We start from the raw sequence: 20,152 nt of genomic DNA on the forward strand, positions 1-20,152 counted from the left end.
AAATATCTGTCTGTGAGTCAGAGTGAGAGATTGAAAGATCAGAGAGAGAGTTTGAAAGATTAGGGTATTTGAGAGGGTGTCTGCCTGTGGGTTAGGGTGAAAGTTTAGAATAAAGTTTAAAGAATAGGGTAAAGATTAGGCTCTTCTTAAGGCTCTTCGCAAAGGCGCTCTCGCTAAGACGAGCGCCTTTGCCGCTCGCCTTCGCCGCACGCCGAACGGCTGCGCGCCGTTGGCTCGTCCCCTTTTATGGGGGAGTTTGGCTGGTGACGTCGGGGGTGGGCGGAGTTAGCTCTCGCCTCTTCCCCTGCTAGCACCGCCTTCTCTGCTCCTCTCTCCGCTCCTTCCTGCTAGCACACTCTCTGCTCCACTCACTGTTCTGCCATGTGCTCAGGACTAGGCACAGCTCCTACAGTCTCCCTTCTGCTGGCCTTGCACTGTGTTAGGCACTGGTAGGTGTCTCTGGAGATGTGATTCTGGCGCTGGTAGGCTCTTTGAATTTTAACGTAAATATAATTTAAAACGGTGTTTCCCTCTTAACAGGTGCCTGGGTTAAGGAGCCACTTATAATTTCCCCCAACCGCTCAAATATATTTCAGTGAAGCCACTAGTAACTATTGTGGGGTCTCTGTGCTTCTCTAAAGTTTTTTTAAAAAAAAGATAATACACACATATGAATGATGCTAATACCATTGGTCACTAATAGGCATTTTCCAGAGTATTTTAAGAATTTAATGAAAAGATATTTCTGTATATATGTTGCAATTCTCATGCACCTATGTCATTCAGTATGTTTGTTTGGTGTTTGTCCTCCGAGGTAAATGAACACATTTTTTTTGTTTCAGTGGTGTTTTGTTTCAATTTTCTTGTGGTAGTATACAGATTTTTCTGAAGTTTTCTTCAGAATCGGCATACCTGCTCAGCCTCAGTACCCTGGGGTTGTGGGTTCAAATCCACGCTGCTCCTTGTGACCCTGGACAAGTCACTTAATCCCCCTATTGCCCTAGGTACATTAGATAGACTGTGAGCCCACTGAGACAGACAAGGAAACATGCTTGAGTACCTGAATAAATTCATGTAAGCCATTCTGAGCTCTCTTGGGAGAACGATATAGAAATTGAATTAAATAAATAAAAAAATTATTTGGAATCTGTCTTTCTCTTCTTGCCCTTTTACTACTTTGGCGCAGATTCTGCAAACGGTGCCGTGATCAGAAGTTGCCACCAAAAGCGGTGCCGATCGCATGTCAATCATGCAATGTTGCCTTATACAGAATCTTGGCTTATGTGTAAAATAGACGCTGGAAATGTAGGCCAGAGTTTTAAAGGCCTATATTATGGGCACCTATCTTACATATGAATCGCATCTACAAAGGCATCTAATAGTGACCTTAAGCACCATAAGGCGCCTCCATATTTGCTTTATTTTGGTTCATAGACTACATCCGCTGTCTGCGCACGATTGTCTCATACGGTTGTGACTCGTCACCATTTTATTAGGTGCCTTTCGTGTGTCTACTTTTTAAGATGTTTTAATTGGTTTCTAATTAACACATTCAATTATTTCACCAATTGAACTAATGAACACAATTAAGTTAGGTGGCGGTAGGGCACCTACTGCTGCCTAACTAATGGTGCCATTTAGAGAATGTGCTCCTTTCTGCCTACAGATTTTAATCAACGTTTTTCAGGTTTTCATGAAACCATTTAAACTTCTGCCTCAGTCAAACCACTCCAGCCTCTCTCAGATCATAATTTTCACTATGAAATTGCTTTTTTTTAAAAATTTTGCTTTGTTGGGTTTTCCTACAGTGGCCAAAAAAACCTCAAGTTTTGCCTAGCCTGTAAGCATGAAATATTTGTTACAGATCATTACAACATCTGGATTAAATATCTGTTAATGTAATGTAATGTAATTTTGAATCAAGATAAGGTTGTCATTAGAGGTTATCCATATCTACAAAAATAAGAATATTATCTTAAAGATAAAAGTCAGAATCCACTAAGCAGTATTAGAGGCAGAATTAAAGAAAAAGTATAATGGAGCTGAACTATCTACTATAGACAAGGAGTTGATCCTTCCCTCCCTCCCTGACATTCATCCCTTTTAAGGTACAGCTCTGAGAGCAAGAAATACTATTCTCTGCTTCTGAAATGTCTGCCTGGAAGGTAGTATCACCTTCCAGCCAGAACATGCACCATTATTCTTAAGTGGTTCAGCTTTAGGTTATGGCATGCCTTGAGAGACACTGAAGAGTCCTGTCATCTCTTTGACAATACAATCTTCACAGAGGGACTCAGGGGTCCAAGTTCAGGATTTTAGCAGTGGAGCTGAAGTGGAATAGATTCCAGGAAGTTCAGTAGAATCTATATATATAAAATCGGAGGTATGTATGTGTGTATGTATGTGTGTGTGTATGTGCCGCGATCACGCAAAAACGGCTTGACCGATTTGAACGAAACTTGGTATGCAGATCCCTCACTACCTGGGATGATATGTTCTGGGGGTCTTGCGGCCCACCTGCACACGTGGGCGGAGCTACAAACATAAAATCAGATTTCACCCATTCATATCAATGGAAAAAATGTAAAAAGCTGCCATTCTCACAGTAATTCAAAAACGGCTTGACCGATTTGAACGAAACTTGGTATGCAGATCCCTCACTACCTGGGGTGATATGTTCTGGGGTTCTCGCGGCCCACCTGCACACGTGGGCGGAGCTACAAACAGAAAATCAGATTTCACCCATTCATGTCAATGGAAAAAATGTAAAAAGCTGCCATTCTCACTGTAATTCAAAAACGGCTTGACCGATTTGAACGAAACTTGGTATGCAGATCCCTCACTACCTGGGGTGATATGTTCTGGGGGTCTCGCGGCCCACCTGCACACATGGGCGGAACTACAAACAGAAAATCAGATTTCACCCATTCATGTCAATGGAAAAAATGTAAAAAGCTGCCATTCTCACTGTAATTCAAAAACGGCTTGACCGATTTGAACGAAACTTGGTATGCAGATCCCTCACTACCTGGGGTGATATGTTCTGGGGGTCTCGCGGCCCACAACTCTATGTTGCTTGCTCAAGGCTGGGTTCACCCAAGAATTTATATGTTCTTGCTCCAGGAGGTGAAACTAAAAATGTTATTTATAATCACGTTTTGCGTTAGTTGTATTGTATTCATTTTGTCAAATATTTCACATTATAATTTGAATATTGTACTTTTTATTAAGCTGTAAAAAAATAATTTCATTCACCACTATAAAGTATCTTTATTTGAATCCATTTACAGTGTTATTGCTATAATTAAATACCCGTGCAACGCCGGGGCATCAGCTAGTATAATATATAATCAAACTTGGAGGTTGAATACAGAAGTGAAATGGAACAAAGTATAGGAACTAGAGCAGAATTGTAACAGAGCTATGAGTAGTTTCAGAGAACGAGTTAAAGGGATTGAGGAGAATAGTGAGGCTGGGACCAGCAGTTTGGATATTTGAAGGCAAAAGCTTTTTGCCACTTTCCTGCAGAATATGAATCAGAAACTGGAATCAGGTTCAGGATTTTGCTATTAAGCACAGGAAATTCACTTTGTTAGTCTGACTTTAGAAGAGGATCACAGGGAGGGTTGTTTTTAGTTTTGTTCAGAACTAGGCAACATTCTGGGGAAAGGGGAGCCTGTTCCAAAAGGTTAAACTACACCTTAACCAGGATGGGACCAGGCTACAACATTTAAAAAAGAAATAGAGTAATTTTTAAACTAGAAACAATAGAAAGGCTGTTGCTCAAAATGCATTGTTTGGAATAATGCGCGCTGTTGACTCCTCCCCTTTTAAGGGGGAGTCTGGCCGATGACGCTGAGGGGGGGCGGAGCTACCTCTCGCCGCTACCCTTAGGCTTGCTGGTCTCCCTGCTGCTAGTTCTCCTCCACTTCCTGCTGGTGCTGGTGTCTCACTCGCCTCTCCTTTCCTCTTCCACGAGGCATCCCCGGCTGGTGAGCGATCTCTTGCCTTGCTCTTTATACCGAGCTAAACCACCACTACGCTCTGCCAGATAGTACTCATACACACTAATTAAGCTAACATGATTCCATCATTGAGATAGAGTAGCTTGTGATGTAGATTTCCAGTGAACTATCACAACCTTAATAGCAATAGCTAAAAGAATATCTAGCAATGATGATATCTGACGTGGAACCCGTACAGGTAAAGCCACAGAACGCAATATAATTATTGCATATCTAAGAAGAATATTAATAGAGCAAAAGGTAGAAATGGTATGCCAAATTTCTTGCCAGTATGACACTATCTTAGGACAATCATATAACATGCTGAAAGGTCCCCATAGGACCATGACAATGCCAACAAGTGTTTGTGGTAGACTGTTTCGCCCTCCAACTATAGATGGGAGTCCATATAGCTTTATTGTGATAGATAGTGGAGAGATTGTAGAATAGGTGCTGAGTGAACCAGTCTGTTCATCTGAGTCCATTGAGTTCTGGTGAGGGAAATCTGTAATTTGTGCTCCCATAACAATTAGATGACAGGTGCTGAGGAATCTTTAGCAGAGAGCATTAATTTGTAAAAATAGGAAGCCACATGTGGTTTGTGAGCTCCAGATTGTAGCAAGACATAAACATCAGGTCTGGTGTCTCTAAGTGTAGAAGTCCGTGAGGCCAACAAACTGCGAATACGGTGAGCAAGTTGCAAGAATTGATAGACTTGACAGCCTACCAAACCATATCTATCCTTTAAGATAGCAAAAGAGAGCATTGTTGAATTTTCTAGAACATCTCTCAAATATATAACACCTTTATATAGTTTATTAAAATTTGATTAAACACTAAACATAAAATTTCAAAGCGTTGTACAATAAAATCTAAAATTGGAACAAACAAAGTAAAATAAGCATATACCATACAGGACAGACTAACAGGAGGATAGAAGAGAAAAATTGCAATTCTTAAAAAAAAAAAAGGATAAAACCAAAAGGATAAGAAGGGGAAATGTTTTAATTTTAGAAATAAAAAATAAAAGAATAAAAATAAATTAAATGGCATGGGATAAATCAGTCGTAGGCATCTTTAAAAAGAAAGCATTTTAAACTATTCTTAAATTTATCCAGACTTTGGGCTCCTTTTACTAAGGTATGCTAACGTTTTTAGCACACGCAGGATATTACCGCATGCTACACCGTGTGCTACGCGGCTAGAACTAACGCCAGCTCAATGCTGGCGTTAAGGTCTAGCGCGCGTACTATTCCACGCACTAATGCCCTAACACAGCTTAGTAAAAGGAGCCCTTTGTTCTGCTCTTAAGTATAAAGGAAGTGAGTTCCAAATTGAAGGTGCCGTTACCGAAAAATTTCTGGTGGAGAATTTGTCTTTTCTACTAATTTAATTACCACCTATAAATAAGGCTTATTACTTACCAACACCAAAAAAGAAATAGTGGCTCAGAAGAATTACCAGTTTCTGAAAATTTACCAGCTGATATTCACTTTCAAAATGTAACAGCAGTTTTGGAAAATTCTTTTATGGATGTAAAGGATAGAACTACATTAATTGTAAATTTTATATTTGAGCAAGATCTCAGTTCAATTATGAGGTTATTTTTTAAGAAAATAGGTACACCTTTCTGTGGTCATCGTATATGGCTACACCGTGGTGTTACAAAACCAACATAAGAAAGGCGTAAGCTATTTCTAGCAATGCGAGAAGATACAAAGAAGTTGGGGGCTACTTTTACTTTAGCTTATCCTTGTAAGTACATAATTAAGTATATGGGTTTAAAATATGTTTTTTATGCACCTGATTATCTAAGATCCTTTTTGGACCATAAGGGGTTAATCAGAGGTGGAGAGTCTAGCTCTAAAAATTAAATCCAAGAGATAGACATATTAAGCCTTTTTCTTTTTTCTTATATTTTGTAACAACTGACTAACTCAATCCACCTCAACCAGTCACAGGAGAACCCACTCACTATTCACACACCTGCCAACCAAAAATGTCAAACAAAGAAAACTATATGACAACCTAATGGCCACCAGAGCAGCAAAACTAGACAGACAACTCACCAATCTGCTGTCTTCGACCACAGATTACAAAATCTTCCAAAAAGAAACAAAAATCCTACTCTTCAAAAAATACATAAAACCCATTTAACACGACCAGATCCCAAGCTTATCAAATCTTAAATGTTAAAATTACCCATTATGTATTACCTAATTTCATGACAATTCTTATGTAATCCGCCTTGAACCGTAAGGTAAGGGCAGAATAGAAATCACTAATGTAATGTAATGTAATTTTACTTTGATCATCTCCCTGTAATTCAGATCGTTCCTCTAAATTGGGGTCTAGGAAGAAATTATATCCATTAAGAATTTGTTTTGCTTCTGATAGGAATGTGAATATTTTTTGTTTTGTTTTGTTTTTACATGATGGATTATGACTCTGTATTGCTTTAACAAGTTGTATTACTTGTGAATAATATGATAATGAATAAAAATAATTTTTTTTTAAAAAAAAGAAGACAAACCAGGGCCTGGGACCAACATGATTTGAATAATGACCAGACCACAAAAGGTAGAAAAAAACAATTTTATTTTCTGTTTTGTGATTTCAATATGTCAGATTTGAAATGTGTTTCCTGCCAGAGTTGGTGTTAGACAGCAAGTGTGAACTAGGACCTAAAAGAGAGAGGAAAAGTCTTTATTTATTTTGTTTACATTACAGAGCTGGGGTTGGAGAGGTTGTAACCCTATACTTCTACTAAGACTAAGGGGTCCTTTTATTAAGGTGTGCATTTAGCGCGTGCTAAATCGGTTAGCGTACCTTAATAAAAGGACCCCTTAGTATCTTAATAAAAAAATTGGCCCGTGACTTAGCCTATATTTTGATTTGGCCCGTTATGTGATTGAGTTTGACACCCCTGCTATAAGCTATTCTGTAAATATCTGCTTAACTTGGTTAGGGGCCATTTTATTAAACTGCATTAGGCACTCACACATGCCTAAGGCAAGAAAAATGGCTTAACCAGGGACATGCTAAAGCATTCCACATTAGTTTTTCCATCTGTGCACACTAACCACACAGTATTTTATATATGTTGGGGAGGGGGCATGGCTATGCTAGTTAGCTAGCATGGTTAGCACATCCATAATGTTTGAGCCCTTAGCACCTCCTAAATAGGAGGCAGTAAGTACTCCTGTCGAAATTTTTATGCACACTAATGCTAACATTAGCATATGGCCAGGTATTCTGGAAATAGAAAAAGGTCAAATTTAGGTCCAGGCTAGAAATTGGTTTGGTGTGTGGGAAAAGAAGCATTAAGCTTATTTCTTAGCACAGTTTAGTAAAAGCTCCCCATAGTATGTATTTGCAAGGGGGCATACCCAGTGGAGGATCATGGGAGGGACATAGGCGAGGCATCCACTTACTTACATAACAGAGAATACTGTAAATTACATGTATCACTGTCATACTTTGGTACTTATATTTTCATCAACAACAAGATCCAGTCTAGATCACAGCAAGCTATCAATTTTGAAGAGAGGAAAAGGTCTCAGAAACCTGCTCAGAACCATAGATGCTGAAAAAGGCTGAGACTTATTGGTTCCATATATCAATCACTGACCCTGAAAAACCTCTCAATTTTCAACATTTCAACACCATTGATTCTAAATAACATATCTTGTGTTTCATTTTCAATTTTAAACAATGTTTGTGCAAGTGTTGTACTATTATTGTGTAGAAACAAAACAGAATGTATCTTCGTCTTTTCACAGCAAAACCAAACCCTACGGGACCCATTTCACTGGCAAAGCCAACTTTTTCAGGGGTCAAGCTTAAATGGGCTGTTTGTAATGAGAACAGCTCCAGTTACAGCTCTCTGTGAAGAGCAACAGAGTAATGAAACACAAGATATGCTATATAGAATCAATGGTGTTGAAATGTTGAAAATTGTGAGGTTTTTCAGAGTCAGTGATTGAGATCTGGAACCAATAAGTCTCAGTCTTTTTCAGCATCTATGGTTCTGAGCAGGTTTCTGAGACCTTTTCTTCTCTTCAAAATTGATTGCTTGCTGTTTTCTAGACTGGGTTGTGTTGATGTGATTCAGAAATTGATTGACTCCAGATCCATCTAGTGATTTAGTAGTATTTATATTTACACCATCTATACGACTAGCATAAGTGCAAGTACCTAAATGGTAAGCATGCCTATACCAGGTTGACAACTAGGGAACCCTGCTTCATATTCCACAGCTGGTCCTTGTGATTATGGGTAAGTCACTTAACCTTCCTTTGCCTTAGGCACAAACATAGGAAGTAAGCCCTCCAGGAAAATGAAAATAATTAGTGTTCTTGCATACTCGTATATCTCACTGTGAGAAATTAGTAAAAGAGGTATAAACTAAATCCTCCCTCCCCCCAATTACCACCACCAAAATAAACAAATAAATATGGGGTAATTTTTAACATTCTATTCATGTGTTAAATTGGCTTTTATAAAATTACCCCATGGATTACATTCATAAAAGTATGCCAAAAAGGCTCATTTTTTTGCTATGAACTACTTGCAGGCATGTTCTGGGGTGAAGTTAAGTGAAAGTACTGACCTTTAGTAGGTGTTCTGTGATGACATCATCCACGGAGCTTGCTGCAGAAATGCTGCCAAGTGTAATATCTCTTTTTAAAGCTAAAGGCAGCGCTGCGACCTCACATGCGTGGGTGCCTTCCCACCTGACTCACGCGTGCAGGACCAACAGTATAATAACATAGCTAAAAGGGGAGGTGGCAGGGTGTGTGATAATAATTAGCCTGCTCTCCTCGGAGAACATCTGCTATAGGTAAATACCTTCGCTTTCTCCAATGACAGACAGGCCATATCATTCTCACATATGGGAATCCCTAGCTACCAGGCTCAATGAAAACAAGAACCATAGGTCAATAGGAACTCACAATAGTGAATCCAAACATTCAAATAAGCTGAAAACATATAATGGGCTGGGGGGAGGGAGTTGTTGGAGTTAGAATCTAAACTCCAATCAAATTCTGCAGGACTTTTTGGCCAAACTGACTGTTGCGTTGGGCATCATGGCTCAAGGCCATTGTGGGATGTGAATGTGTGGACTGAAGTCCACGTTGCAAATTTTCTCAATGGAGGCTGATCTCAAGTGGCCTACAGACACTGCCATAGCTCTGACATTATAAGCTGTGACATGATGCTCTAGAGCACAGTTCTTCAACCGCCGGTCTGCGGACCGGTGCCGGTCCGCAAAAAAATGTTGCCGGTCCGCGAAGGATTCGGGTCCCCAGCCACAGCAAAAAGTGCCGGCGTCAGCTGACGTGCAACTTCCTGTTGCCGTCGCTACGCCGACAATCCTGCCTTCCACTTCCTACTCCTGCCGCGTATGTCTCCGCACCCCCAGACAAGCAGGGGCAGCTTTGTGTGCTTTTAACTTCGGCACACAGCTGCCCTTAAGCAGTATTTTAGCCGCAGTTTCATGAGGCAGCCTTGGGACCTTTGATAGGCCGGCCCACATCGCATCATCAAAGCAGGCCGGCCTACCAAAGGCCCCGATGCTGCCTCATGAAACCGCGGCTAAAATACTGCTTAGGGGCAGCTGTGTGCCGAAGTTAAAAGCACACAGAGCTGCCGCTAGCCTACATAGAGGAAACATTTGCTGGAGAGGGAAGGAGGGAAGGGAGTAGGGGTGCTCCTGGACAAGGGAGGGGAAAGGGCTACTGCTGACAGGGGAGAAGGGAAAGGGAAGGGACGAGAATTACTGTTGGATAAGGGGAGGAGGAAAGGGAGAAGGGGTACTCCTGGACAAGGGAGGGGAAGGGGCTACTGCTGACAGGGGAGAAGGAATGAGAATTACTGTTGGATAAGGGGAGGAAGAAAGGGAGAAGGTACTGCTGGACAGGGGAGGAGGAACATTGGAAGGAAACAGCTGGCAGGGAGATTAGAGGAGGGGAAGGAGTCAGGATGGAATGGAGAGATCAGATGAGGGAAAGGGGAGAGACAGAGGAATGACAAAGTAGAAAGAGATTGATGCTGGGAAGGGGGATCAGATGAAAAATAAGGAAAGAGGGACAAAGATGCTAGATCTGGTGTAGGAGAGAGGGGCATAGAAAGAACGCAGATACCATATGGAAAGGGGAGGGGTAGAGGGCAGACAGTGGATGGAAGAGGCAGATGCTAGATTGAAGAGACAGAGGGCAGACGCTGGATGGAAGAGAGTGAAAAGAAGATGAAAGCAGAAACCAGAGACGACAAAAGGTAGAAAAAAATAATTTTATTTCTATCTTGTGATTAGACTATATCAGATTTAAAATATGTATCCTGTTAGAGCTGATGTTAGACATAACTGGGGAGTGCAAAGCCCAGGCAGTGCGTCTTTAGCTTCCAGCTGGCTTAGGGCTCTCTCTGACCAGGAGGCAGTTGCCCTAGTTCCACTCCCCTAACACCATTCCTGCCATGTGTGACTGTGGTATTCTGTTAGCATGATATTTGTGTAGCATTCTGTAATAATTTGGCTTATTCAGTTTTCTTGATAGTAGAGGGGATATATGTGAAGGGGAGGGGAGACGGGGGTTTTGTTGATCCTTGCCCTGTATTATTTATATTTATAAAATGACAATTGTACAGAATATTGTTTCTTTTTATACTTTAATAAAATATGTTCAATATAAAATCATAACTATTTGAGGCTTGTGCGGATGGGATCAGATGGTTAATGGGACCGAGCTCGCGGGGATGGGGCGGCAATGGGGTTTTTAAAAATTTCAGTCTTATTAGTTTGCCGGTCCACGAAATAATTATTTTATTTCCGCCGGTCCATAGGTGTAAAAAGGTTGAAGAACATTGCTCTAGAGTCAGCCCAGCCTGGGCATAATTGAAAGAAATGCAATCTGCCAGCTAAATGGAAATTGTGTGTTTATCCTGTTTGGGTTAAAAGAACCAAAAAGTTGAATGGACTGTCTGTAGGGCCTAATCCACTCCAGGTAATGACCAGTGCTCACTTGCAGTCCAAGGTATGTAGTGCGCTTTGACCAGGATGGGCATGAAGTTTGGGAAAAATATTGGAAGGACAATTAACTGATTTATTTGAAAATCTGATACTACCTTAGGAAGGAATTTAGGGTGCATGTGGAGAACTACTCTGTTATGATGAAATTTTGTGTGACAAGGATCTACTAGGGCCTTAAGCTCACTGATTCTGAAAACTGAAGTAACTACCATAAAAAAACCCAACTACCTTCCAGGTCAAGTACTTCAGAGAATAGGAATTTAGTGACTCAAAAGGAGCTTTCATCAGTTGGATGAGAATGATGTTGAAGTCCTATAACACAGAGGTTTCACAGGGTTTCTGTTAAAAGTAAACCTCTCATGAAGCAAACAACTAGAGGCGGTCCAATGATGGGCTTGCCCTCTACACCAGGGCTGCCCAAGTCCGGTCCTCGAGATCTACTGGCAGGCCAGGTTTTCAGGATATCCACAATGAATATGCATGAGGGAGATTTGCATACCAAGAAGGCAGTGCATGCAAATCTCTCTCATGCATATTCATTGTGGATATCCTGAAAACCTGGCCTTCCAGTAGATCTCGAGGACCGGACTTGGGCAGCCCTGTTCTACACAATAGTGATAAGCATCAATTGTGTATAATTCTGGAGACTACACCTTCAAAAGATATAAACAGGATGAAGTTGGTGGTCTTCGTCATAAGGCGTATGGGGGCAGACTTAAAGTTCTCAATATGTATACTTTGGAGGAAAGGTGGGAGAAGGGAGATATAATAGTGACATTTAAATATCTAAGTGGCATAAATGCGCTTCAGGCGAATCTTCAATTGTAAGGAAGCTCCGGATTGAGAGGGCCAGTGCTGTGCTATTTACTGTAAAAAAAAAAAAAAGTAACTAGTTACCTTTACTAGTTACATGTGATAAAAGTAACTAATTACTGATTTCAGTGACTTTTCACTAAATGTAAATAGTTACTTTACTAGTTACAAAATAATTTAACTAGGTAGTTTATAGTTACTTTGTTTAATAATTATGACTATATGAACATTACAATGAGTACATTATTTTCAAATGAATTTCTTATTGGCTCTGAGCATTAAAGCATTTCAAAATGCTCACTGGTTAAACTGTTCCTGCGTGGTATAAGAATCTGTCCACCGATGTTGAAGTCTCTCCACTGGTGTGCTTAATGGAAGGCTCGTATTCTTCAGAATAAACACTTCCTTCATAGTTGGATAGCACTGGAGACTGGATATATCATGGGCAGCATCATTGATGAAGAGATCTAGTTCCAACTGCAAAGTGTTCCCTTTATTTGATTAATAGAAGCAGAAGAAGCTGGTGTCTTCACTGGAAGATGGTGTTGCATTAGAATTTGTGTTTGCAGCGTCAGCCTGAGCCTGCATTGCTTGCATCAGCAAGTATTTGGCATGAGCTCTGGCAGCATCTGACTGGATCTAGCACAGCATGAACTGTGGATGTGAAACACTTGCTACTATCAAATCATCCTTAGCCTCAAGTGGACCAAAGTGCTTAATGATTCCATTCATTAGAGCGTCAAAAATGTGCTGGCAAATTTGAGTGAAGGCCTGATGGAGGTAAGATGTGCATGCCGAGAAGAAATCATTGTCAGAAGAACTCCCATGAAATGCTGGTCTTCAGCCTGCAGTGTGTCCAGTGCCATAGCAATCAGTTTCATCTCCTTAATATACTTTGCCATGAAATAAATTTCATTTAAGCGGAAAGCTGCTAGGGAAAGCTTCTCACAGATGTCATTGACCACAGTTTCAGACTTCTCCACAATAGCATACACTTTGCCAACAACATAATAGAATGAATTCCATCTACTAACATTTGGTACAGCAAGTGTGGTTTCTGAAGTTTTGTACACTATTTCAGCCCTGCCAAATGATCTTGGAGCATGGCCCAGATGTGTTCATGATAAAGGCTGGGGCATCAAATCAGAAACAGCTTGCATGTTTGTAGATGTTGTATGGGTACCAAGTCCCAGCTACTTGGAGACCTAAATAGGGTACCAATGTTTTTTATGACCTGGAGCTCACTCGCACCATTCATCAAAGGGGACTAATGTTTGTCCTTTTTGGCCTTCACCTGACACAGCATTGAGACTCCTTGGTGCCAGCAAGGACAATGTTGAATCCCCACACCTCCTCAGTGTTGGTTCTGATGCTGATTGATTCCGAGGGTCCTATTGAGTGACCCTCGGAATCAATCAGCATCAAGGCAGGTGGACACCCACTCTGTGCATGACCTCTCTCAGTGTTGCACATAGTTCTGGTAGCCATTGGGACTGATGCTCCTGGTACTGGTGAAGATGCATATGCCAACATCAACAATTTGGTCTTGACTCCAAAAATTTTCTCTTTCTGAGCCTCTCTGGATCTTTGGTTCTTTTCTGTATATACAAGCAAAGAATACAGTTTAAGTGGTTATGATCTGGCCCCAAACACTGAATATATCAGAACTGGGTGTTAGAACCAGAGGTAGTCTGATTGCACCGAGTACAGAATTTGAAGCCACTGGGAGTCTTCAGTAACATAGAAGGATTCATTCTCAGAGCATTTTTGTCTGAAGAGGGGAGTTAGACAAGGATGTCCCTTATCTCCTTTGCTTTTTTATATTGTTTTGGAACCCTTGTTGTTGGCTATTCAGCAGGCAAAGGAGATACAGGGAATTCCATATGCAAGTCGAGATTATAACGTTTCGGCTTATGCAGATGATACATTGATTCATTTGAAAAATCCTGAATCAACCATCCCTCATTTACTGGAATTGATTGATAGTTTTGGTAAATTTTCTGGTTATAAAATAAATTGGAATAAATCAGAGGTTCTTCCATTGAATGTACACTGTGTAAAAGGAATACTTGATCCATTCCCATTCCTTTGGAAGGAAGAGGGAATAAAATACTTAGGTATAATGATTCAAAAGACATTGGAAGATACAATTACAGTAAATGAAAAATCCTTATTGTCGAAGGTCAATTAGAACTGGACAGATACTGGACGATTGGAAGACAGAGAACGTCACGCCAATTTTCAAAAAAGGATCATGAGGAGAACCGGGCAACTACAGACCTGTGAGTCTTACGTCTGTCCCCGGAAAGATAGTTGAAGCACTGATTAAAGATAGCATAGTCTGTCACTTGGATACACACGACCTGATGAGAGTCAGTCAACATGGCTTCAGGAAAGGGAAATCATGTTTGACGAATTTACTTCTATTTTTTGAGACAGTGAACAAACAAATTGATAGTGGAGAACCGGTGGACATAATATACTTGGACTTCCAGAAAGCGTTCGACAAGGTTCCACATGAAAGACTTCTCAGGAAACTACAAAGCCATGGAATAGAGGGAGATATACTAAGATGGATAGGCAAATGGCTGGAGAGCAGAAAGCAGAGAGTGGGCATAAATGGGAAGTTCTCAGACTGAGAGAAAGTGACTAGTAGTATGCCCCAGGGCACATCTTATTTAAAATTTTTCATCAATGACCTAGAAGAAGGAACATCCAGTGAGATCATCAAGTTTGCAGACGACACAAAGCTATGCCAGGCAATCAGATCACAGAAGGATAGCGAGGAACTCCAGAGTGACTTGTGTCAGTTAGAGAAATGGGTGGAGAAATGGCAGATGAAGTTTAATGTGGAAAAGTGCAAAGTAATGCGTTTAGGCAGAAAGAACAAGGAACACAAGTATAGAATGTCAGGTGCAACTCTGGATAAGAGTGAACAAGAAAAGGACCTGGGTGTACTGATAGATAGGGTCCTGAAACCGTCGGCACAATGTGCAGCAGTGGCAAAGAAAGCAAATAGAATGTTAGGCATGATAAAGAAAGGAATTACGAGTAGATCGGAGAAAGTTATAATGCCGCTTTATAGGGCAATGGTCAAACCACACTTGGAATACTGTGTCAACATTGGTTTCCCAACCTAAAGAAGGATGTAAAACTGCTGGAGAGGGTGCAGAGACGAGCAACAAAGCTAATAAAAGGTATGGAGAACTTGGAATATGAGGAACGACTTAAGAGACTGGGATTGTTCTCCCTTGAGAAAAGGAGACTGCGAGGGGATATGATCGAGACTTTCAAAATACTGAAAGTAATCTACAAAATAGAGCAGGAAAAAAAATTATTTACAATGTCCAATGTGACACAGACAAGAGGACATGGACTGAAGCTAAGGGGGGACAAGTCCAGGACAAATATCAGGAAGTTCTGCTTCACGCAACGAGTGGTGAACACTTGGAGTGCTGTCCCAGAGGAGATTATTGCAGAATCCACTGTTCTAGGATTTAAAAGCAAACTAGATGCACATCTCCTTATGAGACTTTATCCCAAGGTGATGTTCTAAGTCACCCTAAATGCCTTGTAACAGAGGAGTAACAATAATTTTTCTCGGCCCTCAGAGATGCCACCAGGGGATCAAACGATCATATCCCCCGGTATATCGTTTTTTTTCCGTGTTTTTTTTAATATATATAATTAACTCTTATAATGATTTAAAACAATAAATATTACTGAAGAGTTTTGAAGTGAATACTTAGCTTAACCGGGATGGTAAATGGTGGTTGACAAGGGATAAACAAGCTAACATGTTTCACCCGTAGAGGGGGTTTCCTCAGGGCTACTATCCCTTTTTATGCTAGTTATACATGACGTGGCCACCCGATCTAAGTTCTCAATATCTTGTTTTAAATCATTATAAGAGTTAATTATATATATAAAAAAAAAACACGGAAAAAAAACGATATACCAGTTTCACACTTTGCACCGACCCGATGACGATTAGGTGCGTAAAGCCGGGGGATATGATCGTTTGATCCCCTGGTGGCATCTCTGAGGGCCGAGAAAAATTATTGTTACTCCTCTGTTACAAGGCATTTAGAGTGACTTAGAACATCACCTTGGGATAAGGTTGATACTGTACCTTGTATAAGACTATTGTTTAAGGCTATCATCCAATTCATCTCCTTATGAGAGGCATAGAGGGATATAGGTGACTAAAATTACCTCAGGTGTACACCTGGCTGGGCCTCTCATGTGCGGATCGCCGGACTTGATGAACCGAAGGTCTGATCCGGAGATGGCAGTTCTTATGTTATGTTCTTAAGGTCAAAGAATTGTGTGAGCATTGAAATCCATTACATCTTTCTTGGTGGGGGAGAGTCCAAACCATCAAAATGATGATCTTGCCTGTAGTCTGTTACCAAATGAGAATTTTACCAATTTATTTTCAATCATCTTTTAAAAAAAAACCTAAATGGGATTCTTTCAAAATTCCTTTGGCTTGGTAAAACTCCTAGAATAGTCTTAGTATTATTGCAAAAATATCAATCGATGGGAGGGGTAAATTTTCCAAATTTTTATAGATATCATCAAGCTTCTATTTTGCATCAGGGTATGTATTGGATGCTTCCTGAACTCATGGAGAATCTGCCGATTTGGTTGATTCTGGAAAGTCATCTTATGGCCCCACTTCATCTTATAATCCTAGGAGGCCAGTCTACTAATAGCCACGTCTTAATTATCCCCTCTGATAACACTAATCTTCAGACCCTCAGAAATGCCACCAGCCACTCAAATATGTTTCATAGTGGTTGGATTTATACACTCAATCCTCACGGGGTCACTTATAAATATTTTGAATTAGAATGTAACAAATTTTTCAAATCTTCCATTTATATAAAGCTAATACTTAGCTTAAGTGGTCCATTCTAAGGGATACATCACCCTGGAGGGGTTTTGTCAGGGCTACGATCCCTAGAATAATAAAACCCTTATTACTGATACTAAATTTGTTTGAATCATATATAGTAGGAACACTCATATTCACTAAGGTTCTTACCTAGATTAGAACTGGTTTCCCACGACATGACCACTATGTGTTTTTTTTAAAATGGCTGTGGCGTTCTATAACTTTCCCTAAATACCTCCCCGCTGAGCTGTTGGGACCGCTACTGGGCAGAGTCAGCAACACCAGTACTGACATCAGCTCAAGGCCGAACCAACAGCCAGCACAAAAACGGGGGGGGGGGGGGGGGGGGGGAGGCTTCTTCAACTGTTAAGTGAAACAAGAAAGGTTTAAATAATACAATAAAGCACTCCCTAACTAACTCTCTAAACAAGATGAAGACGGAGGACTAGACTCCAGCGAAATCTCATATAAGTGAGGACCACTCTAACTCTAAATTGAGCCCCAAGGGGGTAACTGCATTAAGGCGGTAAATCCACCTTTGTTCCAAAAAATTTAACTTTGCCTCTAAGTCACCCTCCACCCCCTGAACTGTCAGTCAGTCTATTACTCTCCACATAATCTGATCCACTCCATGTTTTTTTGCAATCCAATGTTGAACAAGGGGGGCTGACAGCGACTCAGTACAAATCTGGGATTTATGCTTGTTTAATCGTAGATGAACCGGGCGCTTAGTACGGCCCACATATACAAGGGGACACGGGCATACTTTTATATAAATGACCCAATCTGACCTGCAATTAGTATTCTCACGAGCCTGAATAACTAAACCAGTTTGAGGGTCCTGCCAACGTCCTCTTTCTATAGTGTTATGACACCACTGACAGTGGGAACACTTCATATGGACACCATGTATCTGAGTGGGGGCTTCCCGCTTCTCCAATATCTGGCCTATCGTTCTCCCCCTCGTATAGGCTTTTATGGCTGTAGGTAGCACTTGTATGGCAGTATAGTAGGATTTTGGTGGGTTTTGTTGAACTCTCACTTTCCACCATAAATGTAGTGGTTAGAATGGCTTATGAGCCTTGGTTCCCCTCTCTGTGGCTCACTAACCCACTCATCAAGCTATTTAAGACACCTGTGTGATGCTTTACTAGGCATTCCCATACCAAATGCTGCTGTTCTACAGACAGATATGTACTATTTTATTTAGATTTTTGGGAGGGTGGAAGGGGGTTAGTGATCACTGGGGGAGTGTGTGTGTGGGTGGGGGGGGATCATAACTTTATCCACTGGTCATCTGGTCACTTTGGGTACGTTTTTGGCACTTGGACATTTTTAAAACAGGTCTAGCTCACACTGTCTAACTTCAGTCCAGGATGTCTTAGGAAAGGTTTGATTATTACTGCAAGACATCCAAATCTATGCCTGCCCAGAACACACTTCCAACATGCCCCTTTTAGTTTTGTATACAGAGCAGCTAGGATACCTCACAAGATGTCTAGAAAAGCAGTTTCAAAAATAGGCACTTGGATGTTTTGGTGAGAAAAATGTCCAAGTGCCAATTTATGCCATTTTTTTGAGATCTTAGTTTTGAAAATGCCCCTAATAAGCACCTAAGTAATTTTATAAAAGACATAATCTGAAAAAAATTATACATTTAACTCTACATAGAATAATTTCCAAAGGGACATCTGCAGGCAAAACAGGCACCCAAGGCCTACATGGCTTTATAAAATAGGCTAGAAATTAGGTGCCTTGCAATTTGTTATAAATGTAATCACACTGTTTTGAGTTAGAAAATAATTAAATTGTTCAAGTAACAGCATTTTACTTTCAGATTTCAAATACATTTTTGTTTTAAACATTTAATATACAGTTTTGCTGAATGTACATTACTTCATAACTTAACAGTAGCTACCATTTTCATGATTTTCAAAAAAAAATATGCTAACTCAGTCTTTCACCTACATTTAGGTACAGAGGAGGATTTGTTAAAATCCAAGAAAACATTCAAAAATCAATCTGTAGTCAGTCAAAACACAGAAACAGAGCTTATGCTGGAAGGAGATGATGATGCTGTCAGTCTGCTGCAAGAGAAGGAAATCGACAATCTTGCAGGTAATCCTTTATTTACTACATTAACCCAAGGCTGACAAATAATAGGGAACCTTAAGTAATTGTCAATTAATTTTTTTATCAGCAATTTGTGAACTGCTTGTATATCAGTATGTCAGAGCCTATGCAGCAGGACATTTACTAACTGTTAGTGCACTGTACTATAGGGCCAATTTATTCTCATAGGCATTAAACACATATAGCTCCAGAAGTACAGGCTAAAAGTGTTAGTAGTATTCCTTTTTTCTTTGGGGTCAATTACTATTGATTAGCATGCACTATTACTACTTATCATTTCTATAGCATTACTAGCTGTATGCAGCGTGTACACTAAACACATATGTATAAGGCAGTCTCTTCTTGACAGAGCTTACAGTCTAATCAAGACAGGCAAGCACAGGATCCTTGTCTTAAGCTAAGAGCTCCTTTTACTAAGCCGCGCTAGCAGTTTTAGCGCACGCGTAGCACGCACTGCATTGCTGCACGCGCTAGACGCTAACGCCAGCATTGAGCTGGCATTAGTTCTTGGTGCAGAGCGGGGTTAGCGCATGCAGCAATGCAGTGCGCGCTAAAATCGCTAGCGCACCTTAGTAAAAGGAGCCCTAAGTGTTTTTTGTTTTTTGCAATGTTCCTATTAATTATTTGAAAACATTAAGAGACTTTATTATAATCAAAATGAATGAAGCATAAAAAATATTCAGGCTAAAACTAAAGCGATGATGATGCAAGCAATTCATGAGAAATTAATCTCAAGTGAAACGAGTTGCTTTCGAGGTCTTTAGCCTTGACAAAATAGTCCTGAGTTTATGGTTCCTGATGTATTAGTTACCCCCACTTTAAATTAGTTTCCCAACAATTTGACTTACAAATAGTCCATTATTGCAGAAAAATGTCTAAATCATCATTTATTAATCCGATATACCGCAAAATACCATAAAATGGGTTACATGCAATGTACAACTAAAACAACCAAGGAAGCAAGTAAGGAAAAAAAGAGAACATTGAGAGAGGGAAAGCATTAGGAAAATGCAGCTGTAAAAAGATTAGTTTTAAGACTTTTGAAGGAGGTTTAGGAAGACTCCTGACGAAGTTGCGCATTCCATAGTTTAGGAGCAGTGTAATTGAAGGCAGTCTTGCATGTAGTTTCCACATAGGCAACAGAGGGGGCAGAAGAGCCAAGAAGCCTGCGTTGGATGAGTACAGCATACAGGTAGACTTGTAGGGGAAAAGGAGTCAATGAAGATAATCAGGGGCACAAGGAAGGGAGCGCTTAAGGGCGAGTAACAGTAA

At 40.5% G+C, this 20,152-nt stretch overlaps 1 protein-coding gene across 1 annotated transcript in view; it reads left to right on the plus strand.

Moving 5' to 3' along the window:
* The window catches only part of NBEA (neurobeachin), an 812,633-nt gene that overhangs the window by 437,641 nt on the left and 354,840 nt on the right, over positions 1–20,152 (plus strand). Inside the window, 1 exon segment of the mRNA XM_033948014.1 lies at positions 18,722–18,865. Within this exon segment, the coding sequence (XP_033803905.1) occupies positions 18,722–18,865 (144 nt within the window).

The sequence above is a fragment of the Geotrypetes seraphini genome, chromosome 6, assembly GCF_902459505.1.
Source record: "Geotrypetes seraphini chromosome 6, aGeoSer1.1, whole genome shotgun sequence".
Lineage (NCBI taxonomy): Eukaryota > Metazoa > Chordata > Amphibia > Gymnophiona > Dermophiidae > Geotrypetes > Geotrypetes seraphini.